This window comes from Curcuma longa, unplaced genomic scaffold, assembly GCF_044706935.1.
Source record: "Curcuma longa cultivar G26 ecotype Majalengka, Jawa Barat unplaced genomic scaffold, ITB_CL_G26_1.1 contig_24408, whole genome shotgun sequence".
Lineage (NCBI taxonomy): Eukaryota > Viridiplantae > Streptophyta > Magnoliopsida > Zingiberales > Zingiberaceae > Curcuma > Curcuma longa.
Genome location: NW_027432409.1, coordinates 261 through 22,122, shown reverse-complemented (window position 1 = coordinate 22,122; position 21,862 = coordinate 261). Strand labels below are relative to the sequence as shown.

The following is a 21,862-nucleotide window of genomic DNA, read 5'->3' as shown; positions in this document are numbered from 1 at the left end:
GGCATTGATTATTTTGAGGTATTTGCTCCTGTTGCTCGTCTTGATACTATTCGTATGGTGATTTCTCTTGCTGCTCAAAATTGTTGGAATATATTTCAAATGGATGTAAAGTCTGCCTTTCTAAATGGAGTACTTGAAGAAGAAGTGTATGTGGAGCAACCTCTTGGATTTCTTAAAAAAGGACAAGAAGATATGGTGTATAGGTTGAAGAGAGCTTTGTATGGGTTGAAACAAGCTCCGAGAGCGTGGTACACGCGCATTGATACCTTCTTTATTGAAAGTGGTTTTCAAAGGTGTCCGTATGAGCATACTTTATATGTGAAGTCCTCGTCAGCTGGTGATGTTCTTATTATTTGCCTATATGTTGATGATTTGATTTACACTGGAAATAATCAAAAGATGATGGCAGACTTTAGGGAGGCAATGATTAAACAGTTTGAGATGATGGATTTGGGTCTCATGTCATATTTCCTTGGGATTGAAGTTATACAATCAGATCATGGTATCTTTATTTCTCAAAGAAAGTATGCGAGTGATATCTTGAAGAAATTTAAGATGGATGGTGCTAATTCGATTATGACTCCGGCTGAAGAGAGGTTGAGGTTGACTAAAGATGGCAATGGTGGTGTAGTGAATTCTACTTACTTTAAGAGCTTGGTTGGAAGTTTAAGGTATTTGACGTCGACAAGGCCTGACATCAATTTTAGTGTTGGACTCATCAGCAGATTTATGGAGAATCCTCGACAATCACACTTACAGGCAGCCAAAAGGATCTTAAGGTACATTAAAGGCACTCAAGGAGATGGTATTTTGTATGCAAGGGGTGAGCCAATTGAACTTCTTGGATACACTGACAGTGATTGGGCTGGTGATACAGTTGAGAGAAAGAGCACTTCTGGATATGCCTTTTTTATTGGTTCTGGTGTGTTTTCTTGGAGCTCAAAGAAACAACCAGTTATTGCTTTGTCGACAGCTGAGGCGGAGTACATTGCAGCATCAAACTGTGCCACCCAAGCAATTTGGTTGAGGAGGATGCTTGGATTTCTTCAACATAAGCAAGATGACTCGACTATGATTTTTTGTGATAACAAATCAGCTATTGAGTTAACTAAGAATCCAGTTTTTCATGGTCGCAGTAAGCACATTGATATCAAGTACCATTTCATTCGTGACTTAGTTCGTGAGAATGAGATTGCAGTTGATTATTGCAAGAGTGAAGATCAAGTGGCAGATATTTTTACCAAGGGATTGAAGATGGAGACTTTTATGAAATTGAAGAAAATGCTTGGCATGGAGAATGTTGCAAACTTAGTTTAAGGGAGGCTCTGTTGGAAAAAAATAATAAACTAAGTTTTGATTTTTTAGTAATTTCCTATTTATATTAGGTTAATCTATTATTTTTGTTTTAGGGTAAATTGAGTCCTATAAATATGTTAATGTTGCCGTCAGTTTTTGTAATGAGAGACAAATAGCCTTTCGGCTAGGTTTTGGTTCTTTTTCAGTTTTAAGAAAAAGGATTGCAATTGTTTTGGTTTTCTCTTCTCTTCTTTGGTAATCGTTTTTTTTTCTTGGCCTTGCCGACTTCGATTTTGGTTCTACATATTTCTCTTATTTTAGTAACCTACTAAACATACTGTCCTTGAGCTATTTCTTAACTTATGATATTGTATTTTATTTTACCTTATGACCTTAAGCATTATTCATTAGGTCAGTAAGTGAATCACAAATAAATATATTAGCTGAATAAATAAAGATTATAAATTATTTATAAATAATATTCACAGATAAAATTTTTGACTATTAAGATCTTATCAAATTTATAAATAAATAAATAGAATTTTAAAATAAATAAAAAAATTATAATATTAAATTCACTGATCAACTAAATAAAATTAAGAATATAAAAATTTTAAATTCAAATTCAGAACTGAATCAAATTCCAATTAAATTTAAATTTATTAAAAAAATTAAGTCAAATTTAAATAATTATTTTCATGATTTAATTCATGTTAAATTCGACTTGACTTAATTTCATGCAAGTTCATTAATATGAATCTAGTTCTAATTAAATTTGAATTAAATTTAAATTTATCAAAAAAAAATTAAGTCAAATTTAAATAATAATTTTTATGATTTATTTCATATTAAATTCAATTTAAAGTTAAGAAGTTAGATAACTCACTTAGCATCACTAGTAATTTAATCATCATAAATGAGAATTGAACTTAGTTGCTTGTGAATTTGTTGTGGATGTATGTATAATCTGATTGTTTGAGGATACATTATGATATCCTCGGGACATAATTGAAATAATTACGATGAAGTAGAGTTATAGAAAAGAATGCACTGCGACTGCAAATGGAATTAGTAGGAATATGATTTCGATCAGTTTCCGAAGTATAGCTGAGTTGCTTACGACGGAGCAGACTTACAAAAGAGGACAAGGGTTCGAATCTCGATGAAGTCGAGATAATACCCTCCTTTACTCCTCACAGATAGTCATGGGGCCAATCGTGTGAGATCCTTGGGATGGTGGTGGATTCCACTTTTTGTAGAAGAGGAGTGTGATTTCGATTTATTTTTAAGCTTTTATATAATTGGAGGGTATTTATGGGTTTTCGCAATTTAATCCCTTACAAGTACTTGAAAATAAAATGTTTGACCCAAAAACGACTGGGCCGCGACGTTCACCACCGAATCGGTCGAGCCCAGGCGGAGCCCTAATCCAATCCGATCTGCTGCTCCGGCGACGCCTCCGCCGCCGTGCATTAGCTTGCCGTCGACTGCGCCGCCGCCCGCCTCTTCCCGCTTCGCGTTAACTCCCCGTCTCGGTGTCGCGAATAGGTTCATTGTTTTAGGCGTCGGTCGCCGTAAAAAAAAAAGGAAAGAAAAAGGTGGGTTAGGGTTTTGATCTGATCGCCTTTCTACTCGGGCATGGGCGGGCCCGAGTGCGCCGGATATGACCGGACGTTTAAGGTCAGTTTCAGTCAGGATGGCTTATCGAGACTGCATGCGAAGGTGATGGAGAAGCTTAAAGAGTTCATGGGCGATTATACTGATGATACACTCGTGGTAAGGTTTTGTTCCCGACCACTTTTTTTCATGTTTGGATTGAGACATTGGTTTTTTAGCCGGAGGAAAGGCTTTGTTTTTCCTTAGTTTGGGAGGGAACGAAAACTGAACCTCTAATATCTAATCTATAGACAACTAATCCGAACAAACAAGTTTTTGATTTTTTTGGTTGTTTCGGAGACATTGATCGTTTTGTTCCCTGCTAATATATGAATATCAAATTTTGGGGGATTAAACAAGGGGATGCTACTGTAAGATGATTCTTTAGCTTGATAGTTCATTTAAAGTTGTTCTATTTTTGTTATTATGTGACAATGTTCACCTGACGTCTGAATCTTAGGGCTCAATGTTCCAGTTGACCCAAGTAACATTATGCCTTGGACTTCGCAATGTGATTGGATTTACAATGCCATAGTAGTTTTTCTCTTTTACATGCCAAAGCTCACTTTTTTGCACTAACAACTATGCCTTCGTCAAAGAATTCCCTCACGATGACACAGGATTTTCCTCGTACTTGAGTGTCACAACATGTAGCTTCCTCTAATAGTTCGATACATTATATTGTAATATCAATTGTCACATATGACCTTAAATGGGTAATGGCCTGAGAGACAATGGTAAGCCTATGCCATGTTAGTACGGGACACACTTCCTATTGTTACGAACTGGACCAATTGTTTCAATAGATGGAAAATTCCAACTCTGGCACTTCACCTATTCTTATCATTGTGCCATTTGTGGTCACCTTACTGGGATCCACGAAAGTGAAGGCTAACTCATTTTGTCTCATTCTCTCATTTGTGCCTCATCTATTCCTTTTTTTCTCCTTGGTCTTTGAGTGGTTGTCTCCTCTTCAACTTTTGGCTTTTCATAAAATCTCGAATTTCAAAGATAAATTAGTTTCATTCTTAATGTACATGGATGATGGAAGAATTTCTGTTGCTGTTTTACTGTGTTGTTTTCGTTTTTTTTTGTATCCATTTATTTATTTTTACAACATTTTACTGATTTAGCTATTTAAGCATTAAATTTTATTCTTTTCTGGGTAGTGCTTAGTTTGTATTTTAACTTCACATTGGCAGGACTATGTTGTAGTTTTGCTCAGGAATGGTCGTAGCAAAGATGAAGCTAGGAAGGAGCTGAATGTGTTTTTGGGGGATGATAGTGACACTTTTATCTCCTGGTATGAACTCTTATCATTGTGTAAGATTATCTGTTTCCATCATAAAGTATATTCTAATATTTTCTTATCTATCTACTGTTATTTATAAAATCTCTGTTCTATAGGTTGTGGGATCATCTATCGTCAAATATACACTTGTATACACAACCAAACCAATCTATTCCTGATGAAGTGGCCAAGTCTAAACCCATTTCTTGTGTACCGTCTGAAATGCAGAGTTCTCAGGAGGATCAGAAAATTACTGCTCAAACTGATTCAAACACTAGAAATAGCCATGGAAGAGGGTGGAAAGGGAAAACAAATGATAATAATGGAGCATTTCCTCTTCGGAGTGTGGTGACCAATATTTTGCATGCAGAGGAGGAAGTGTCTAGACTGAATGTTGTTGGGCAGTCACATTCACCTACAGCTCGCATTCCGAGAAAAAGGAGCAGAGATGATGATCGCCCACAGGTACATAACTTTCTGTACGCTTTTGAGGTAGGCTTTGCTTTTCACTTGTAAAAGTGTAGTAGGAACCAAATTAATTGAATGGGTTGTTCTTGTAATTGGCGACTAGGTGTAGTATGGGCACTAAGTTTGTTTAGTTGTATTAGTGAATAATTATTGTCTAATGCCTTATAACAATTATTACAGTGCCCGGGGATGTATTTTATTGATTCTGAGTTAATTCTCTTAGGGTATCCTCTTTTTTTTTCCTCTCTCTCTCTTCCTCCAGCTCCAGTTTTGTATCTTCTCCTTCCCCATTGAGCAGACACCATCCTACTTCCTCAATCGTATTAATCATGTTGGGAACATGTGCCACATTGTAGGTGGACAATTCCCTCTGCTAAAAGACTCTATACAAGAAACTATGATTCTCAGCTATTTAGAGTTACGTTCCTAAATTTTGTTCCACTATTTAACTTTATGTTCACTAAGTTGTTGACAATTATTTTGCTAGCATCAGGGACTACAACAACCTACCATTTTTTTATCTGGCTTGGGGTTGACATTCACAATGTTGCTCTGATAATTAGATAACAAAAAGGGTGAATTACAGAATTCCTTATTAGCTACAAACTCTATTTTGCAAGCTTTGACTTGTATTCCTTTGCAATCTGAAAGTCCTCTACAACAACCAAGTGGGAAGTTACAAAGGAAAAAAAAAACCTTCTTTATCTTTGATGAAAACAAAGTAGTTGGATTTACACAACTCCAGAACTTTGTATTGGCTTGTATCCTTGCACTTACTATAATCACCTATGTCACCCATCTCCCCTCATCTCCCCTTGGGATAAGATATCATGTCATCTCACCTAAGACATGCAAGACATACCATTTTGCATGGTCGTTGAGATGTAGAACAAAGCCAAAAAATCACCTCTGCCCTTCCAATAATCCTCTGTCCTTCCAACAGAGCTCCCTCCACCTAATCTGGCAGACTTCTACGAGCACTTCGTGATCCTAATGCAAGCCTCCCATTGGTCCAATAGCCTTCCGCAAGCTGTCCTGTAGCCTTGCACTTGTGGCACACAATCAGTGGATGTGAGGTGAGCATCTTGTCGTCCAGGCTCCCTGCGATGTTAGATTCTAACCCTGGCTTGGGGAAGGTGGCATTGGCAGTGGAGGAGTTGGTGGCAAAATTTGTTTAAAATTTTCCTTGGGAAGTGTTTTATATATACAAAGCATATTTATGCAAAACAAATTGGCCTAGTGTTTCCTCATTTTCTCCACTTCTTCATCCTTTTCTCCTCCTTTCTTCTTCCTCTTCTTTCTCCCCTTCCCCTCCACTGAATGGTGTTGATTGTTACCGATGCCATTTGATAGACTGTATGCCACTCAGCACTAGAATAGAATGGTTGCATCTCCCTACACTTTTATATTGCTGTATCTCATCACTGAAAAAGGAGACTATGCTCTTTGCCTACTCCATATCATGACTTTGAGCATCCAATTGACTGCCACCTATGATAAACTACAAGAAGCAACACACCTACAATTCATGTTCAAGTCATTTCATTGCTTCGATTCAGCTCATCAAAGTCAATTTCCACTTGCAATGGTAATGATGCAATGTAAATTAAATTTGACATTCATTTATATAAATAATTGGCTTATATTGGACTGTGGGTTTAGTGGGTAATTCCTATTTTACATGCAGTTATCTAATGACTATGTAAGACATATAGTAAATGGACTAATATATTTAGTTGATCATGCTTTTCATTTGCACCTTCTCTTTGCTTTCTCTTCCCCCTGTCCTCTCTCCTCCCACACTTGTTCTGTATTAAAAGCTTTATCATCATCTGCAGCTGAATTATTTGATACAAATGGAGTCCTGAAGGATTTTTTGCATAATTGATGGTTTAGGTTCCAAATCTCTTTCTTTCTTTCGAGTCACCAATGAAAGTATGATTTTCTAGAGAATTAGCTAATTCATGGATGTGCAAGTTTGTTCCCAAAAAAATAAGCATGTCAAACTCTGACAGATAATTATTGTTTCTTGGCGCAACGATAAAGTTGTTGTCATGTGACCTTGAGGTCACGAGTTTTAGTTGCGGAAATAGTCTCTTGCAAAATTCAAGGTAAAACTACGTACAATAGATCCAATGTGGTCCGATCCTTCCCCGGGAACCCGCATTGGTGAGAGCTTCATGCACCGGGTTGCCTCTTTTATTTTTAGACGAATATAAACAAGATTTTCTAGAGGTAGTTGGGACTTTGGGACTTAAAACCTCAAGGGAGAACAGTTTTTAGAAAACTTAAAATGTTATTGATGTTCAGTCCTATACTACAGAACTACATGTAACTTTTGCAGTCTCTTCCATCTCATAACTGAATCAAACCTCCTACACCTAACAGATCCCTATATGGAAATTGCCCTATATGGAAATTGCCTGGGTCATTCAACCCAACAACTCATGCTTGTTCCATTCAAAAGAACATCAACCGTGTGCGCTCCTTATCCATTGCCATGGTTGCTAATGAGTTGGTTGGGGAGGTGGGGTGCTGTGACAATATAGGTTAGCAAATGGAAAAAAGGACCCATAAAGTACATTGTTATATATGTTGTGTGTGTATGTATACAATTGTTTTGGTTGCAAATATGTTGAAGAAAGCAAAGGAAATTGGGTTAGGATCTTAACACTATTGAATGGTAAAATTGTTCCTGTCCATTCACCATTTTGTTACATTTTGTAAAACCATTCCCATATAAATTATACATGGGATAATGAATTTTATAATGTTGAATTGTTTGAACTACTTTTTTTTATGTTTAATCCTTGATAATGTGAAGAATTTTATACTCGTTTATTGATGTAATGTACTGTGTTAATGTTTTTACATGTTTAATTATCTTAAATGCTCTTTCCTTTGCTTATTATGTATCGTTGACAGAGAGATGCAGCTTCCTATCCAGTGATTGGTGCTCCACGCCGTCTTCTTCAATTTGCCGTTCGAGATGCTGTAAAGGCTGTGCAACAGTCAAATGCTAGGGCTGAGCCAGCTTCGAAAAGACTTTGCTCAGTAGTTTCAACATGCACTACAAATTCTCTGCTAGAAGCAAGATTCCATAGAAGATCAGAATTAAGAGCACCGGGTACTCTATCAATTGCTTTGAAAGCTGCTGCTGAAGCTGCTGAAGATGTAACCAGGGTTAGGTCAGTTGGTAGTGTTTTCAATAGATTGGGTAATGACGAAAAGATGGAAGAGAGTGTTAACCGGCTGCCAGTTACTACTGGATTAGATCTTGAAGACGGTGAGTACGATCCTATTGGTAAAGTTTCAGAGCCACAATATGTGGATCAACATTACAGAAATGAATATGCTAGCTTTGATGACAACATGTCCATATTAGAGAAAGAAACTGATGTGGCAGATGATTTTGTTTTAGAAAATAATGAATGCGATGATGTTGTTGATGTTAGCCACCTTAGCCAGCAAGATCAAGATTCACTGCTAGGCATTTCATCGTCTAATAGAGATGTGAAGTCAATGATCATGCAACCTCGTGCTGTAGCTGAAGAAATATCAAATAAAAAAAGATTGTTGGAGCAGGAACATGGCACTGGTTCGCTAGCAATGACATCTAAGAAGATTTTGAGCAGTTCTGCTACTGAAACACATTATCTAGTTGCCGGTGATGATGCCAATGTAGAGAATCGAGTCGCTGTAAAAAACAGTGAAGGTGCAGGAAGCCAGAATGTCAAGTTTCTCAAGGACAATGATGTTTTCTCATCTCAGAATACGAAAGTAAGTGTGCTTGTCGACATGAAGCATCAACCAATTAGTGTTGTGCTCATTGTAGTCCAAAACACTTTCTTTTGTTGGCAGAAATTGAAATTCTTTATTTTCATCATCCTGTTTTGTCCAATCCTAACTATTGTCCAAGGGAAAATATTAGATTTGGCAGGGGGAGATGTATAAAGTTTATGCTCTGGGTTTTGATGCTCTATTAGTTCTTCAGACCTTTCCTTACAAATTATCATCACCTGCCCTTTACTGTTGCTAGGCACTAGACTACTACATTAGAGCCTTTTAAGCACAGTTCGTTTTGTATTTCCTAGAATTTCTCTCATACAAGTTTCTAGCACATTCAGACCTTACAGCATATTAAGCACTCTTGATTAAACTTTGAGTCAAACTTCAGGCGTCCCTATCATACATTCTTGAAAAAATACTAGTCTGATGCAACTATTGGTATGCTAGAGAGTAAAGAAGGTTATAGCACCCAGTGTATCAGTGTAATGTAACCTCAAGCATAAGGAAAATAGTTGAGTGAATGTTTAAACCGAAACAATGTTTTTTTAAGAAAAAACCAGGATGGAAAGGCTAGATAATGTCATTACCTGATTGGTGTTTGCCAAAAGGTCCTATATCAATCCTACTTGGATTGGTGACCATTATCTGCATTTTTTATGGTTGATTGGCAGAAATGCTCACATTTTAATTGTCTTTTTGACAGGAGGTTGACATTTAAAGTCTTGACTTGGACTTGTTTGTTTTAATCATCTTCAAACATATTCAACTTTAGGACATCCCATTGGGCTTAGCCGACTGTTTTTTTAATTTATGAAGGGTTTTTCGGGTATCTAGTATTTGCATGGTAAGAAGATGTCAGCATGATGAAGATGCCAAATGGATAAAGCTGGGACAGCTATTCCAGGCTTGAGCCCAGTTTTTGTTGATTTTGTGACGTCTAGCCAAATCTTGACATCATTCTAGTCTAGTAGATATTGGTTTCTTTGTTTATTGATTTAGAATACCACAGTTCCACTCCATCTGATCATCTACATTAGCATCCTGCAAATCTTTTAGGTTTTGGAGTGATTTGTTCGTGAAGAGACTTTAGTTTTTAAATGCCATACAGTTTTGTCAAAATTTTATATTATCTACTTTTGTTCTCAAGTGACTAAATGTGATTTGAATTTATGTAACATGTTTGTCTGTCTATACAATGATAACTACAGGAAACTAAACATGCTCACGATCAAAGGCAATCTACTCAGAAACAATTATCAGTACCAGGTATACTGAATTCTAACTTTTATGCCACTGAGAATCACAACTAGTGTTCTATTAATGATTAATGAGCAAGTTCTTCAAATCATAGGTTCATATGTTACTGGCCGTCCTTTGGACGATGGAGATTCTCGAACTCTATTTGTTAGCAATGCAAGTATCTGTTTTTTTCCCTCTCTTTTACGAACAGGTGAATATTGGAAAGCAGTGGAATTGATCTGCATTGATTGGATTTTATAGGTTCACTTTGCTGCAACTAAAGATACACTTTCCCGTCATTTCAACAAGTTCGGAGACGTGCTTAAAGTAATCATCATCACTGATGCTACTACTGGTCAACCTACAGGGTAAACAATAAGAGCAGTTCATATCGTTCTCCTTGTTATTTCTAGTTCAACACATGAATTCTAAACTTTTTTCTTTTTCTTTTTGTCTTTCAACAGGTCAGCATATGTCGAATTCCTAAAGAAAGAATCAGCAGATTCGGCATTGTCATTGAACGGCACTTCGTTTATGTCCCGGATCCTGAAGGCAAGTCTCCATTATGATTAAAAAACACCCATAAACAATTTACAGTACTTGAATTAGGATAGGAAAATAATTCTTTTTCATATTTTAACCTACCCTAACAGCAAATACATCCAATAACAACCTAGATTCCTCCATTTATCAAGTACTTGCAAGTTATTCTAATGTTCATGCTAATAAATTATTTTGTTTACTGGCTTTATATAAATCTGATGTTTCATAACTAACGATTTAGGTAGATTTTTTATGTTAACTAGATTATAATAAACTTGGCTGGATTGAGGTTCAGGTCCATTTGTGATTTGATCCACTGAACCTTTGGTTAGTCACTCATTGGTCGTCAATTTTTTTTGCTCTGCTTAAATTTTTTTTATGATTGTAAAATAGTTGACTTGCTCATGCTACTGAACTTCTAGTGCTTTTTAGTCAAAATTTCATCCTTGTTATTCAACGGCAGTGTCGATTTTTCCCAGCTACATCATATTGCCTTCTATAGAGCTTAACGGAGGTATACGATTTTCGTAGCCGACCAAATATAGTTTGGACAAACACTCCTTAATGATCGATGATGATCTACATATTAGTGTATATATAAATATATTGACATGGGTTATCTGGTTGTTCATTAAAGGTTGTTCGCAGAAGCTCTTATGAAGCTGCTCCTGTGTTACCGTGGCCACGCTTGGCTCGTGGAGCACCATTTCCGTCTCGACTTGGCCGAAGGCCGTACCCGAGAGGCCGCCTGCCGATCAAACCTGGCGCCAGGAGTTTGCAATGGAAGCGTGAAACATCGACCTTGACCTCTGGAGAGGATGCTAAACCTTCTCAAACATCTGATGTGCAGTCTCCAACCGCTAGGAGTCTCACTTATGTTCGGACCATCCCCAAACCTACTGCCGGGCTCTCCGGTTCAAATTAACTGTTTCATTCACCCGGTCGCCGCCACATTTTGACTCTGTTTTGCCGATGCGAAACAAAGTGCAGGGATCTGAAAGTTAGCCAGAGCCTATATAGATCTAAGCTTTCTCAGGATGAGTCAATTCATTCAACCTTTTTTCGCTCATCCATCAATTGCATCGGTTCTTCGCGCCCAGAAACTTTTCTGTAAATGAAAGGAAGTCTCACAGTTGTATCATTTTTTCGGCATTATTATACTCTTTGAATTCGATATCTATGAATTACTTGCAATGGTGATGAATAACAATATGCCTATTTTTGTAGTTACACAGGTGTATCGGTTCACTTGGCGCACAATCCATTCAGCATTATCATGGCGAAGCTATCTTTGGCTCCTCGTCATCCGCCGGTACGTTGCTGAAACCATTCAACATTTTCGTCGCAAAGTATTCAAACTTGATAGAAAGTTGAGCTTCATAGATGTATCCAATCTGTTCGCGGCTAGTCGAATTCGCTTCGCGTATATATGCTTCTCCATAGAAACACTAAGTGTTATCCGCGAAACCATTCAATGGGTTCTTCACCATCAAAATACTCTTTAGATTGGGAGCTACAGATCACTTCAATCGACTAAATCTCTTGACAAAACTTAAGAGCACAGTCTAGCTTCGCCTCATAAGTTAATCCAAGTAATAGAAAGGTCACTGAATCTCGTTAGTAGTGTAAAGTCAAGATCACTGATGAAATATTTTTTTTACGATAAATCTAATAATAAGAAGGCTCCTTGATTTTTTTAATTAATTAATTTATTTTATCACAACATTTAATTTCTTCTTCTTATTATTTTTTAAATTATTAAATTATGCATCAATTTTCTATAATATCCTCCATTTATACGAAATCATAGGAGCATTTCAAATTATATAAATTATTATATAAATTATTAAAAGGATGCTTTAAAAAAAATCCAAAAGAAGTTCTTTTGGATTTAATTGAACTGAGCTAAACAGTAAGAGGTTCGAGCTCGATTTTTTCTAAGTTTGAGTTCGGTTCGAGTTTGATTCAAGTTTTAATTTTTAAGCTCAAACTTGGCTCGTTTTGAATTTAAATAGTTCGTGAATGGCTTGAATTCGGTTTAAAAATGATTCGTTTTAAAGTTAAATGAATTTAATTTGAGCTCAGTTCGAAAATAATTCATTTAAAAGTTAAACGAACTTAATTCAAACTTGATTCATTAATATATAATATTTATAATATATATATATATATATATATATATATATATATACACGAACAACCTTTTAACGAACACGTTTGTGAGCCTTTAAATGAATATATTTGCAAATTCACGAATCAAATACTGTTAAGTTCAAGTTCGGCTCGATAATATTTTCGAACTTGAAATCAGACTTGAGCTCGGCTCGTTAACTTAATCGAACAAACTCAAACGACTTTTTTTTCGAACTGAGACTTGAATAGTTTATGAGCAGCTCGGCTCGTTTATATCCCTAAAAAGAACTATTCATCAAATATTTTATTCTAAAAATATTCTTACGTTTAGTATTATTATAACAATTATGATTTAACTTTTATGATGTATATAAGCTACTCTGTAACTATTATAACATACAATAATATTGTAGTAAGTTATTTAATAATTTAATAATTTAATAATTACTAGATAGTTATAGTTAAATCTTAAATTTTAAATATTATTATATTAAAATATTCTCTATTAATTTATCAAAAGTATTTATATTTCATTAAAATTATTTTAAAATAATTATAATAATTATCTAAATAACTACCATAATAATATTAAAAAGTAAAAAATGATATTATAATTGTCCTGTGTAGTTGTTATAGCAATATATTAAAATAAGAAATATTTCTCAGATAAAATATGTTACGAGACATGATGATGATTTTTTTTTTTTGACAATTTATATAATTTGAGCCGCTCTTTTAATTTTTCTTTTTTTTTTTTTAAAAAAAAATCAGTTTGCCAAAAATTTGCCGTTACTCTTACTGCACAATTGCGAAGAGTCCAATAATAATAAGCGAAAAAGGGAAAGCATGAGCGAGTTTGTAGCGTTGTAGTAAAACAGCTCGAGTCAGTCATTTCTTTGCCACCTCGCGCTGTCGCCGGAACCAACCAAAGTCCATCCCTCTCTCTCTCTCTCTCTCTCTCTAGGGTTTCGATCCGCCCTCCGTTCGATCTCCTCTGCTCCGGCTCGATCGCCACTCTCCCCACCGTCGCCGGTGCAAGCGCTCATCCGGCCTGATTCCCCACTCCGAGTTTGCATCTGTCGCGATTTCAGCAGCCGATGGCCAAGACCAAGCCCGGGAAGAAGGACCTCGATTCCTACACCATCAAGGGCACAAACAAGGTCGTCAAAGGTATCTCCTCGTAGCTTCCTCCGTTTGGATCTATTTCGCCAGGCGATTTGATTTTTGTTGTGGGTTCGCGCGGGGGGATGTTGAAGTCGGCGACTGCGTGCTGATGCGGCCGTCGGAGTCGGAGAAGCCGCCGTACGTGGCGAAGGTGGAGAAGATCGAGGCCGACCACCGCAACAACGTGCGGGTGAAGGTCAGGTGGTATTACCGCCCCGAGGAGTCCATTGGCGGCCGGCGGCTGTTCCACGGCGCCAAGGAGCTGTTCCTCTCTGATCACTACGACGTGCAGAGCGCGCACACCATCGAGGGGAAGTGCATTGTACACTCGTTTAAGAACTACACCAAGCTGGAGAATGTCGGCGCCGAGGACTACTTCTGCCGCTTTGAGTACAAGGCGGCCACTGGAGCTTTCACGCCTGATCGCGTTGCAGTGTAGGCTTTGCCTGCTGTGCATCTATTTTCTTCATTATTTGTCATCCTAGTTTTTTGGTCATTGGATTTTTACCTGTCAAGTTTGTGTTTTTTTACTTGTTTTTGTTTCAGATATTGCAAGTGTGAGATGCCTTACAACCCTGATGATCTGATGGTCCAGTGTGATGGATGCAAGGATTGGTAAGTGAGTTTGGTTACTCATTCATGTGTTGCTTGACTTGGTCTTTTCTATAATTGCTTCAAGCTAGCTAGGGTTTGGAGGTGGAACAGAACTTGAAAAAAAAAACAATTCTGGCAGTTTGTTAAAGTTGAAAATATGATTGCCTATGCATGCACGTATGATTCAACATGCTGAAGTTGGGGAATTTCTCCAACGTGGGCTTAGCCTTTCATGTTGCAGAATTCCTAAAGAAGACCGCTATTTTCAAAAAGGATCAACAAGATATATACTTGATAGAAAAGTTGAGAAAATATAGTAAACTAATAAACAACTAAAAAAAGCAAATATGCTTGAAGGAATGACTTAGTTGGATAAAGAACAATTCAATTAAGTTCAATTGTTAGGTTGCCGCTGCATGTTATGCTCCTTTGAATTGAAATTCTGTCTTTAGCTTCCTCTAAACATCTATATAATCTAAATCAGGTTGATCTCGTAACAAGCAAAAAGATGGATGAGTGGATGAGGTGTTAGGTCTAAGTGGTGGATCATGAGCAACAACAAAGTTGACAACTTGATCTCGTAACAATCTTGTTCCTTAGCAAGGCTAAGCTATTTAAACTAGAATTTGAAAGAGCTATAGAGATTTACACTCCTTCCTTCCAATCGTGTTCACTAGGATTCAAACTAAGATCAACAAAAGGAAGGTTAGATTTATTAACTTTCCAAATTCAACCTAATTCAACCAAACTTCAATTGATTCCATTAATTTCCACCTCAATTTTACCAAGTTTGATCTATTTCGTCAATTTTCTATTGGATCATAAACTCATTCTAGGTAATTCTTTGAATCTCTATTTTTTTAGAACTTCTCTATCTATGTTTGTGAGATTATCAATTTCTTGAGAAGTATTGGATTGACCTTTATTGATATTGATCCAATTTGAGCGATTTGTATCAGTATCACAATTTCGCAACTTGTTACTCTTCCTTTATCCTACTCCATTTTGTCTTTGTTTCAAACCAATAGGAGTGGGTATAGATTAGCTATATTGATATAGTAGAGGAATTTCTAACAAGAACAAATAAGAAAGGGTAACTTGGTGCACGAAGCTCCTACCAATGTAGATCCCGGGGAAGGGTCTATTGTACATTGCCTTACCCTATATTACAATTGTTTCCTCGACTCGAACCCATGACCACCAGATCGCATGACAACAATTTTACTGTTGTGTCAAGGCTCTCCTTTTAACCAGAACAAATCAAAATGCTAAAATGTCCAAAGCGAAATCAAATGGAAACCGATAAGCTTTAGCTTCCAAACAAAAGTAAACTGATCTGATAGGTTTCAATTTGGTTCGGTTAGACTAAAATAAAATTTTTATCTTTAATATTAAGAAAGTTCATAATATAATAAACTAAATGCTATCATCTTTGTTAGTGTATGTATACATACATGTCCTTATCTATTGATTTAGCATTGTTCCTAACTAAAAAATCTAATAAGAACCGAACTCTTCAACAATTTCAATTAAAACAAAACAGTTAAATTGTATTTATTGAATTTTTTCAGTTTGGTTTTGCTTGCTCCAGTTTGGCTTTTCAGTTTTTGGTGTTGATTCTCATCCATACCAACCAGGTAGAAACAATATAAAGTAGGAAACCTTTTTGAGGAAAGTGGACTAGGGTTCTTTCTGGGTCACTTAAAAGTCAGGGTTTGTGTGTTCCTATATAGGCCCTTTTTTGAAGCATTTCCTTGTGGCTTCTTCTCCATATAGTTTTGTTACACCCACCCAAGTACTGTTTATTGTGCATCCTTTATTGTGCATGAATGGGTCTTACCATACTATTCCTTTTAGTTATCTGTTCATGTATTTGTTCTACAGATGCTTAACAAGACCTTACAGATGGATACTCGTCAAAATATGTGTGTGAATATCTTTTTGAACCAAGTAAACTTACATCATGTGATTTTTCAAGCCTCTAAATCTAGTAACATTTTTCTAGCTATAATTACAGTTATTGTCCAAAGACTATGTGTTGCAATTGGTGATAGATGTGCCTATTTATACAGTTTTTCAGTAGGATCTCAAGACTATAGGTTATAGGAAACCTGAATGACTCTCTAGTAATTAGCCCCGTCGGTTAGCCAATCAATTCTTGGGAGATAAATCCAATAATCTTTTTAACCTGTCTGCGCCAGAGGTTTTCCTTTTTGTTTGCTAGTTTTGATTGTTTGCATTTATCATCTTCAGTTACCATATACTTTTGTTAGGCTCAAATGTTTGTACACAAGTCAATGTGGAATATTGCTTGAGCCTTTTACCATTGTATTCTTTTTAAAGCTATCGATGTACTTTCTTTTGACAGAATCTCCATATGCAACGCCTTTTGCCACTATAAGAGTTTTATTCCAAAATTATGACAAGGAAGTATATGGTCTATATCTTACTTTAGTGGCATGATTGAAAAATAAGCATGTTTATTACTTCGGAATGATGATATAATGCATAGAAAATTACCGATTTTATCTTATGCTTTCTTGTACCATGGGATGAGGTCCTATTAGTTACTATATTTATAGAGGATCAGTTCTTAGAATTTGAGTTCCTCTGTCAATGACCAGGGTTATTTCTCTTTTTTTACACCTCTGACTTTACTATGGCTCATTCTGAGTTAAATAATGATTATTCAAATAGGTTCCATCCATCTTGCATGGGCATGACTATTGAACAAGCAAAAAAGTTAGAACATTTTCTCTGCTCAGACTGTGACTCAGAGGCTGATGAGAAAAGATCATCGAATGGATATCCAGAGTCGACAGTTTCTGAAACCAAGGTAATATTTGTAGTATTTATATGTTCAATTATTTTAATCATTGAAATTACACTTATTTAGAAAAATAAGTAAACATGGATTCCTACTTGACCATGTTCATGTGGTAATTGTCATGGAAAAGATTATGCTCTTTCTAGTGGTTTTAGGGAGGGAATTTACTACGAGATTTTGGTACTAGGTAGTATGATGACAATGATAATTCTCTCACAATTTTGGTGGAAATAAACCATTTTTGAAACACCATCTTCTTCGTTTATTCTCGTTTTCTGGTTTTATATTCAGATCATTAGTTTTAGCATAGTTCTCAGTTTTCATTTTGTTGTTTCTGGTACTCATGGAAGTTTCACAATTTGCTCTAAGGATTTTCGGTGTAGATTGCCCTTTGAAATTGTAATCATAGCAAAGTTGAAGGATTTTGGTTTGGATAGCCCTATCTAATCTCATCTTGGTTGATTTCATGCTACGATCGACTTTAAGATAAGAATCATGTAGATAATTAAGTTGGATGCTCAAGCTACTTATCTTGGATTAATTATCAAGAGATACTAATGAATATATTATTAATAGTGTAAACATTGATTATAAGTGAGGAGATTTTAAGTCGTGTATTGTGTTGTGCCTCTAGGATAAGTTCGAAGATTGTGGTGACCGACCATACTTGACGATAAGATCACAAAGAAATAGTTAGAAAAAGATCACTAAGATCCATTTCTGGAGTTGCTAGAAAAGAACAATATTATTAGGTGTAGCTATGTAGAATAAGAGAAACCATAATATTGACATTGCCATAGATGATCGATAGAATTTATAGTTAGAAAAGTTGAATAAATATGGAATGAAATAAACAAAGAATAAAATATGAATAATTCTTAGTTTGGATTATGGAATAGAATAGAATATTCACATATTTAGTTTGTAAGAATGTTACCAGGAATAAATAATACTTTTCACAACAATAAAACAATGCTTTGTCTAACTTGTCTAGCTCACATGATCTATCTAGGTTGAGTCGACCAATCTCCCCTACTTAACTAGTCCATTGCTCTCCTCTCACAGTTTGATTGACTCACCCAACCCACCTTGTGGGGCTGCTCAAGGTCCGCTACTTGTAGGGATGACAATGGGTCAGGTTTGAGTCGAATTTCATATTCTCCGTCCTCATCCCCATTCAAGTATTTAACTTTCATCCCTATTCCCATACCCATGGGAGGATTGGATATTTATCGAAGCAAAAGTTCAGTTAAACTGAATTAACTAATCTAATTTAAAAATTCAGTTCGGTTATTTTATAATTTTTTTTTTAAAATTATTTCGGATAATTTGATTTGGTTTTGATTTTAAAACTCTTAATTCGGTTAAACCGAATAATCCAAAATTTTCTGTCGAACTAGAGAAAACCAACTGTGGTATTGATTTTGAAAACCAACATGGGTCTTCAGGTCAGGTATGGGTGGGATTTTACTAGATCCGCTTCTATACTCGAATTCGAAAATTCTCATACTTGATTATTTAATCGGGTTCAAAAAATTTCTCTATATCCTCTTTCATTCAGGTCGGATATTAGACCTTCCATCGGATTTAGAGGAAATCACCCACTTAGCCTGATAGGACCAATCGACTCGCTCGGCCCACTAAATGCACCATTGAGGTTAAAAGTGTGTGGCACAAATGGAGACCTGAAAATTCTAATTTATCCAACTAAAAGTAACTTAAGACCTGAGTAATCCTCTTAGCTGGAACTAAATAATAGGCTCAATCCAATCAAATGAAATATGTCGAAGAATAAGGGTTCGCTTACATCGGTCAAATACTTCAAACTCCCACTACTTGGAGTTGACCAGAAACATAGCCAAGTGTTTCATATTATGAAGAACTTTATTTGGGAACCATTCTCTGTCAATAGTCAATATTCAATTTTTTTTGGACTTTTCATGTTTTTACACTGTTTATTTTATTTTTTAAAAAAAATTCAATTGCTGCAGGTTGAACCTAAGAGAAGAAAAAGGTAAGTGGTACTTGCTTTAGATGGTTGTGTGCATTCTGCAAAACTCAATCATAATGCTGGCACCATGAGATTGTACAGTGCAGAGAACAAAAAACTGCTTGGAGATTAACCAAACCATTGCACTTGTATGCACTTTGTGATTGTTTTAGGTGGTAATATTTGCACTCGAGGAGGAATCAAATGATGGTGTTTCTCAATCCTCACCTTCTTATTATTATTATTACATTTGAGCCATAATGATGATTTCAGTGACTTCATCTCTAATACTTCTGATAGTGTTTGATTCTGAGATAACCCTGACTGATCTTCACAGCACATATGTTGTCGACAAAGACTCTCGTTTCGGACCGACCCATTCGATGAGGGACCGCGAAACAGGTTTGGCTAACCTGATCACCCTTTGTCGATTTTTCGAAACATTCTCTCTAATCAATCAAGCAATTAGCATTCTTTCACTAGGAAAAGTCTGGTCTGGCTTGGCTTGGGCTATTCTCTTATTACAAGGAATACCCAATTAAGCAACTGTTCTTTTACAAGAGAACAATCAAAAGAAGGTTAACAGGACATTGCATCTATTGTTTTATATTTAAAATATCATTTTATTCTCAGTTTAATTGTATGAATATAAATTAAATCTGAGGTTTGATAACTTTTAAAATTGTTTTGTATAAAGTAATTTTTAAATAGGGACGAATATTTGATTAAAATCAAATTAAATAAATTATATATATATATATTTTGAAAAAATAAATCGATTGAACTTTGTCTCATTAAAATTGAACGAATCAAATTCATATAAAATTGTTTAATTTGATTGGTTATCACATTTGATTGCTCATGAAATAACAGTCAATTAACAATTAACAGTCGATTAATATATATATATATATATATTTGATTTAATTAAATTTAAAATTTTAAAATCGCGATCGGATCGGGATTTTTTTTTAATTGAATTTTTGAATTTGATTGGATCCGTTGATTATTTTGATTTAATCGAGAGATTTTATTCATCTTTAGTTTAAAAATAGCGTTATTTTATTTGAATTTTAATTACAGCGTATTTAAGGATATTAATAAAATAGGATGAAAAATTTAAGACATTCACTATTACATTAGATAATGAATTATTTTTATTTTTATATTTATTTGATGGACGGGACAACTTACCTTTTAGATTAATCGAGTCCTGTCTGGATATTAAAAAATAATAATAATAATAAATAATGTTACTTTATGTAAGATAATATTTCAGGTAGAAGTTATGATTATGATATTATTTTAATAAATTTTTAAAAAGGGCTTTTTTTATGATATAGATAAAAGGAGTTTTTTTTTGTAAGTAGTCAATATTATTTGATTTCTTTATGTGCCTTATAATTTTCTAAATCTTTATTTTTAAATTTTATTAGAAAAAGTTTTGTTTGACTAGGGCAGCTCGGTCTGATTGGACTCAGAGATGGGCCAGGTTTGATGCTAGATTTACTCATCTGCCCTCATCAACTGATTCATTTTATCGTGTATTTTTTTTCAAATAATTTAGATATTTATTTTTATTATTTTATTAATATTAGAGGTGATCGATTCGATTCTTAAAAAAATTTTATTGAACATCAAAATAAATCAAAAAATATAGATGGATCTAAACAGACGATTTAATATTTTTTTTAAATTCTTTCAATGTAATATATTTTAAGTGAAATTTGAACTTTTATTATATAGAGAGTCGTCTCATTTTTTACCATATACAAGGCAATTTTATTTTGCCATCTTAAATTCTCTCGTAAGTAGAGAAAAATGAGAAACATTATTATCATTTTTAAAATACATGATAATTTTTAAAAGATGTTATGAATTAAATAATAGATTTAGCCATTAATCTAAAAGGAATATTTTAGTTTTAATGTAGAGAAATTTTCATTTGGACTTTCAAAACTTATATTCTTTCTAAATTACTCTTTAAAATTTTAAAATCGTTAACACACAGTTTAGATTTTTATTAATTATTAGAACATCAGAAATAGAAGTATGTAACAACATCAATAACTTGGTAGTGTTTCACATTAATCTTTTTGTTAATAGTTTTTTTTAAATGCTTATAAAATTCTATTAATATTAAAATATTTTTTTATTAATTTTATTTTAATGTTAAGTTTTCTGTTTTATTTTTTTATTTGACAATCTTATTATCAGATATAGAAGCAAATTTATTGAATTAAAATTACAAATTAAATTTGACTAATTATTTGTTGAGTGATTTGAGTTGATAATCTTAAACTGTCAATTTTGAAGGGTCAAATTGCTAGGTTGTTCATGCACGAGTAAGTGAATCGGCCTTAAAGTCGGCCGAGTACCTCGAGTGCCAAATTGATTAAATACTCCAAGTGTCGAGTACTTCGAGTGAAAAGTCGACCAAGTATGTATCGAGTCGCCAAGTACTCCAAATGCTGAGTCAGCTGAGTAGACTGGTTGCTTGACTACTGAGTCTAGTTGGGAGAGAACTTCACCCGACTACCATTGTCGCTTGAGTGGACCAAATATTCGAGCACTCTAGTCGAGTTCTCCAAGTACCTTCCGAGTGGACCCATTGCTCGACTACTGAGTTGGCTAAGTGAGTTGTCGCTTCTTATGCGTTGAGTCGAGAGAGTGTTGCTGAGTACTCGAGAAGCAATCTCGAGTCTGAGTGAGTTTCTAAGTAAACTGCGGTGCTTGATACAACAACAAAACTATAATCGCCATCAAGCACCGATGGTCACAACGAACTGAGATGGTACTCGAAGGTAAAATATTGGTTCATTTGCTTGGAAAGCTTTTGACCCGATAGGTTCGACGTTCAACGCGCGCAAAT

At 35.1% G+C, this 21,862-nt stretch overlaps 2 protein-coding genes across 2 annotated transcripts; both read left to right on the top strand.

Moving 5' to 3' along the window:
• Positions 1–2,698: 2,698 nt before the first annotated feature.
• LOC141818335 (uncharacterized) lies at positions 2,699–11,462 on the top strand. Its single transcript, XM_074705856.1, has 9 exons — positions 2,699–3,072; positions 4,155–4,255; positions 4,360–4,708; positions 7,637–8,491; positions 9,709–9,766; positions 9,852–9,913; positions 10,001–10,107; positions 10,204–10,291; positions 10,920–11,462. The coding sequence occupies exons 1-9, from the start codon at positions 2,935–2,937 to the stop codon at positions 11,205–11,207; spliced, it is 2,046 nt and encodes a 681-aa protein (XP_074561957.1). The 5' UTR covers positions 2,699–2,934; the 3' UTR covers positions 11,208–11,462.
• A 1,822-nt stretch (positions 11,463–13,284) lies between these two features.
• LOC141818334 (chromatin remodeling protein EBS-like) lies at positions 13,285–19,503 on the top strand. The gene is made up of 5 exons (XM_074705855.1): positions 13,285–13,585; positions 13,672–14,014; positions 14,126–14,194; positions 16,871–17,009; positions 18,992–19,503. Exons 1-5 carry the CDS (start codon positions 13,513–13,515, stop codon positions 19,016–19,018), a joined length of 651 nt encoding a protein of 216 aa, XP_074561956.1. The 5' UTR covers positions 13,285–13,512; the 3' UTR covers positions 19,019–19,503.
• The last annotated feature ends 2,359 nt before the right edge of the window (positions 19,504–21,862 follow it).

Excerpts from the sequence above, each read along its gene's own strand:
- LOC141818335 (XM_074705856.1), top strand. The coding sequence starts at position 2,935 with ATGGGCGGGCCCGAGTGCGCCGGATATGACCGGACGTTTAAGGTCAGT. Across the intron at positions 9,767-9,851 it reads GAAACAATTATCAGTACCAG|GTTCATATGTTACTGGCCGT; the intron begins GTATACTGAATT and ends TTCAAATCATAG. Across the intron at positions 10,108-10,203 it reads ACTACTGGTCAACCTACAGG|GTCAGCATATGTCGAATTCC; the intron begins GTAAACAATAAG and ends GTCTTTCAACAG.
- LOC141818334 (XM_074705855.1), top strand. The coding sequence starts at position 13,513 with ATGGCCAAGACCAAGCCCGGGAAGAAGGACCTCGATTCCTACACCATC. Across the intron at positions 13,586-13,671 it reads CACAAACAAGGTCGTCAAAG|TCGGCGACTGCGTGCTGATG; the intron begins GTATCTCCTCGT and ends GGGATGTTGAAG. Across the intron at positions 14,195-16,870 it reads TGTGATGGATGCAAGGATTG|GTTCCATCCATCTTGCATGG; the intron begins GTAAGTGAGTTT and ends TTATTCAAATAG.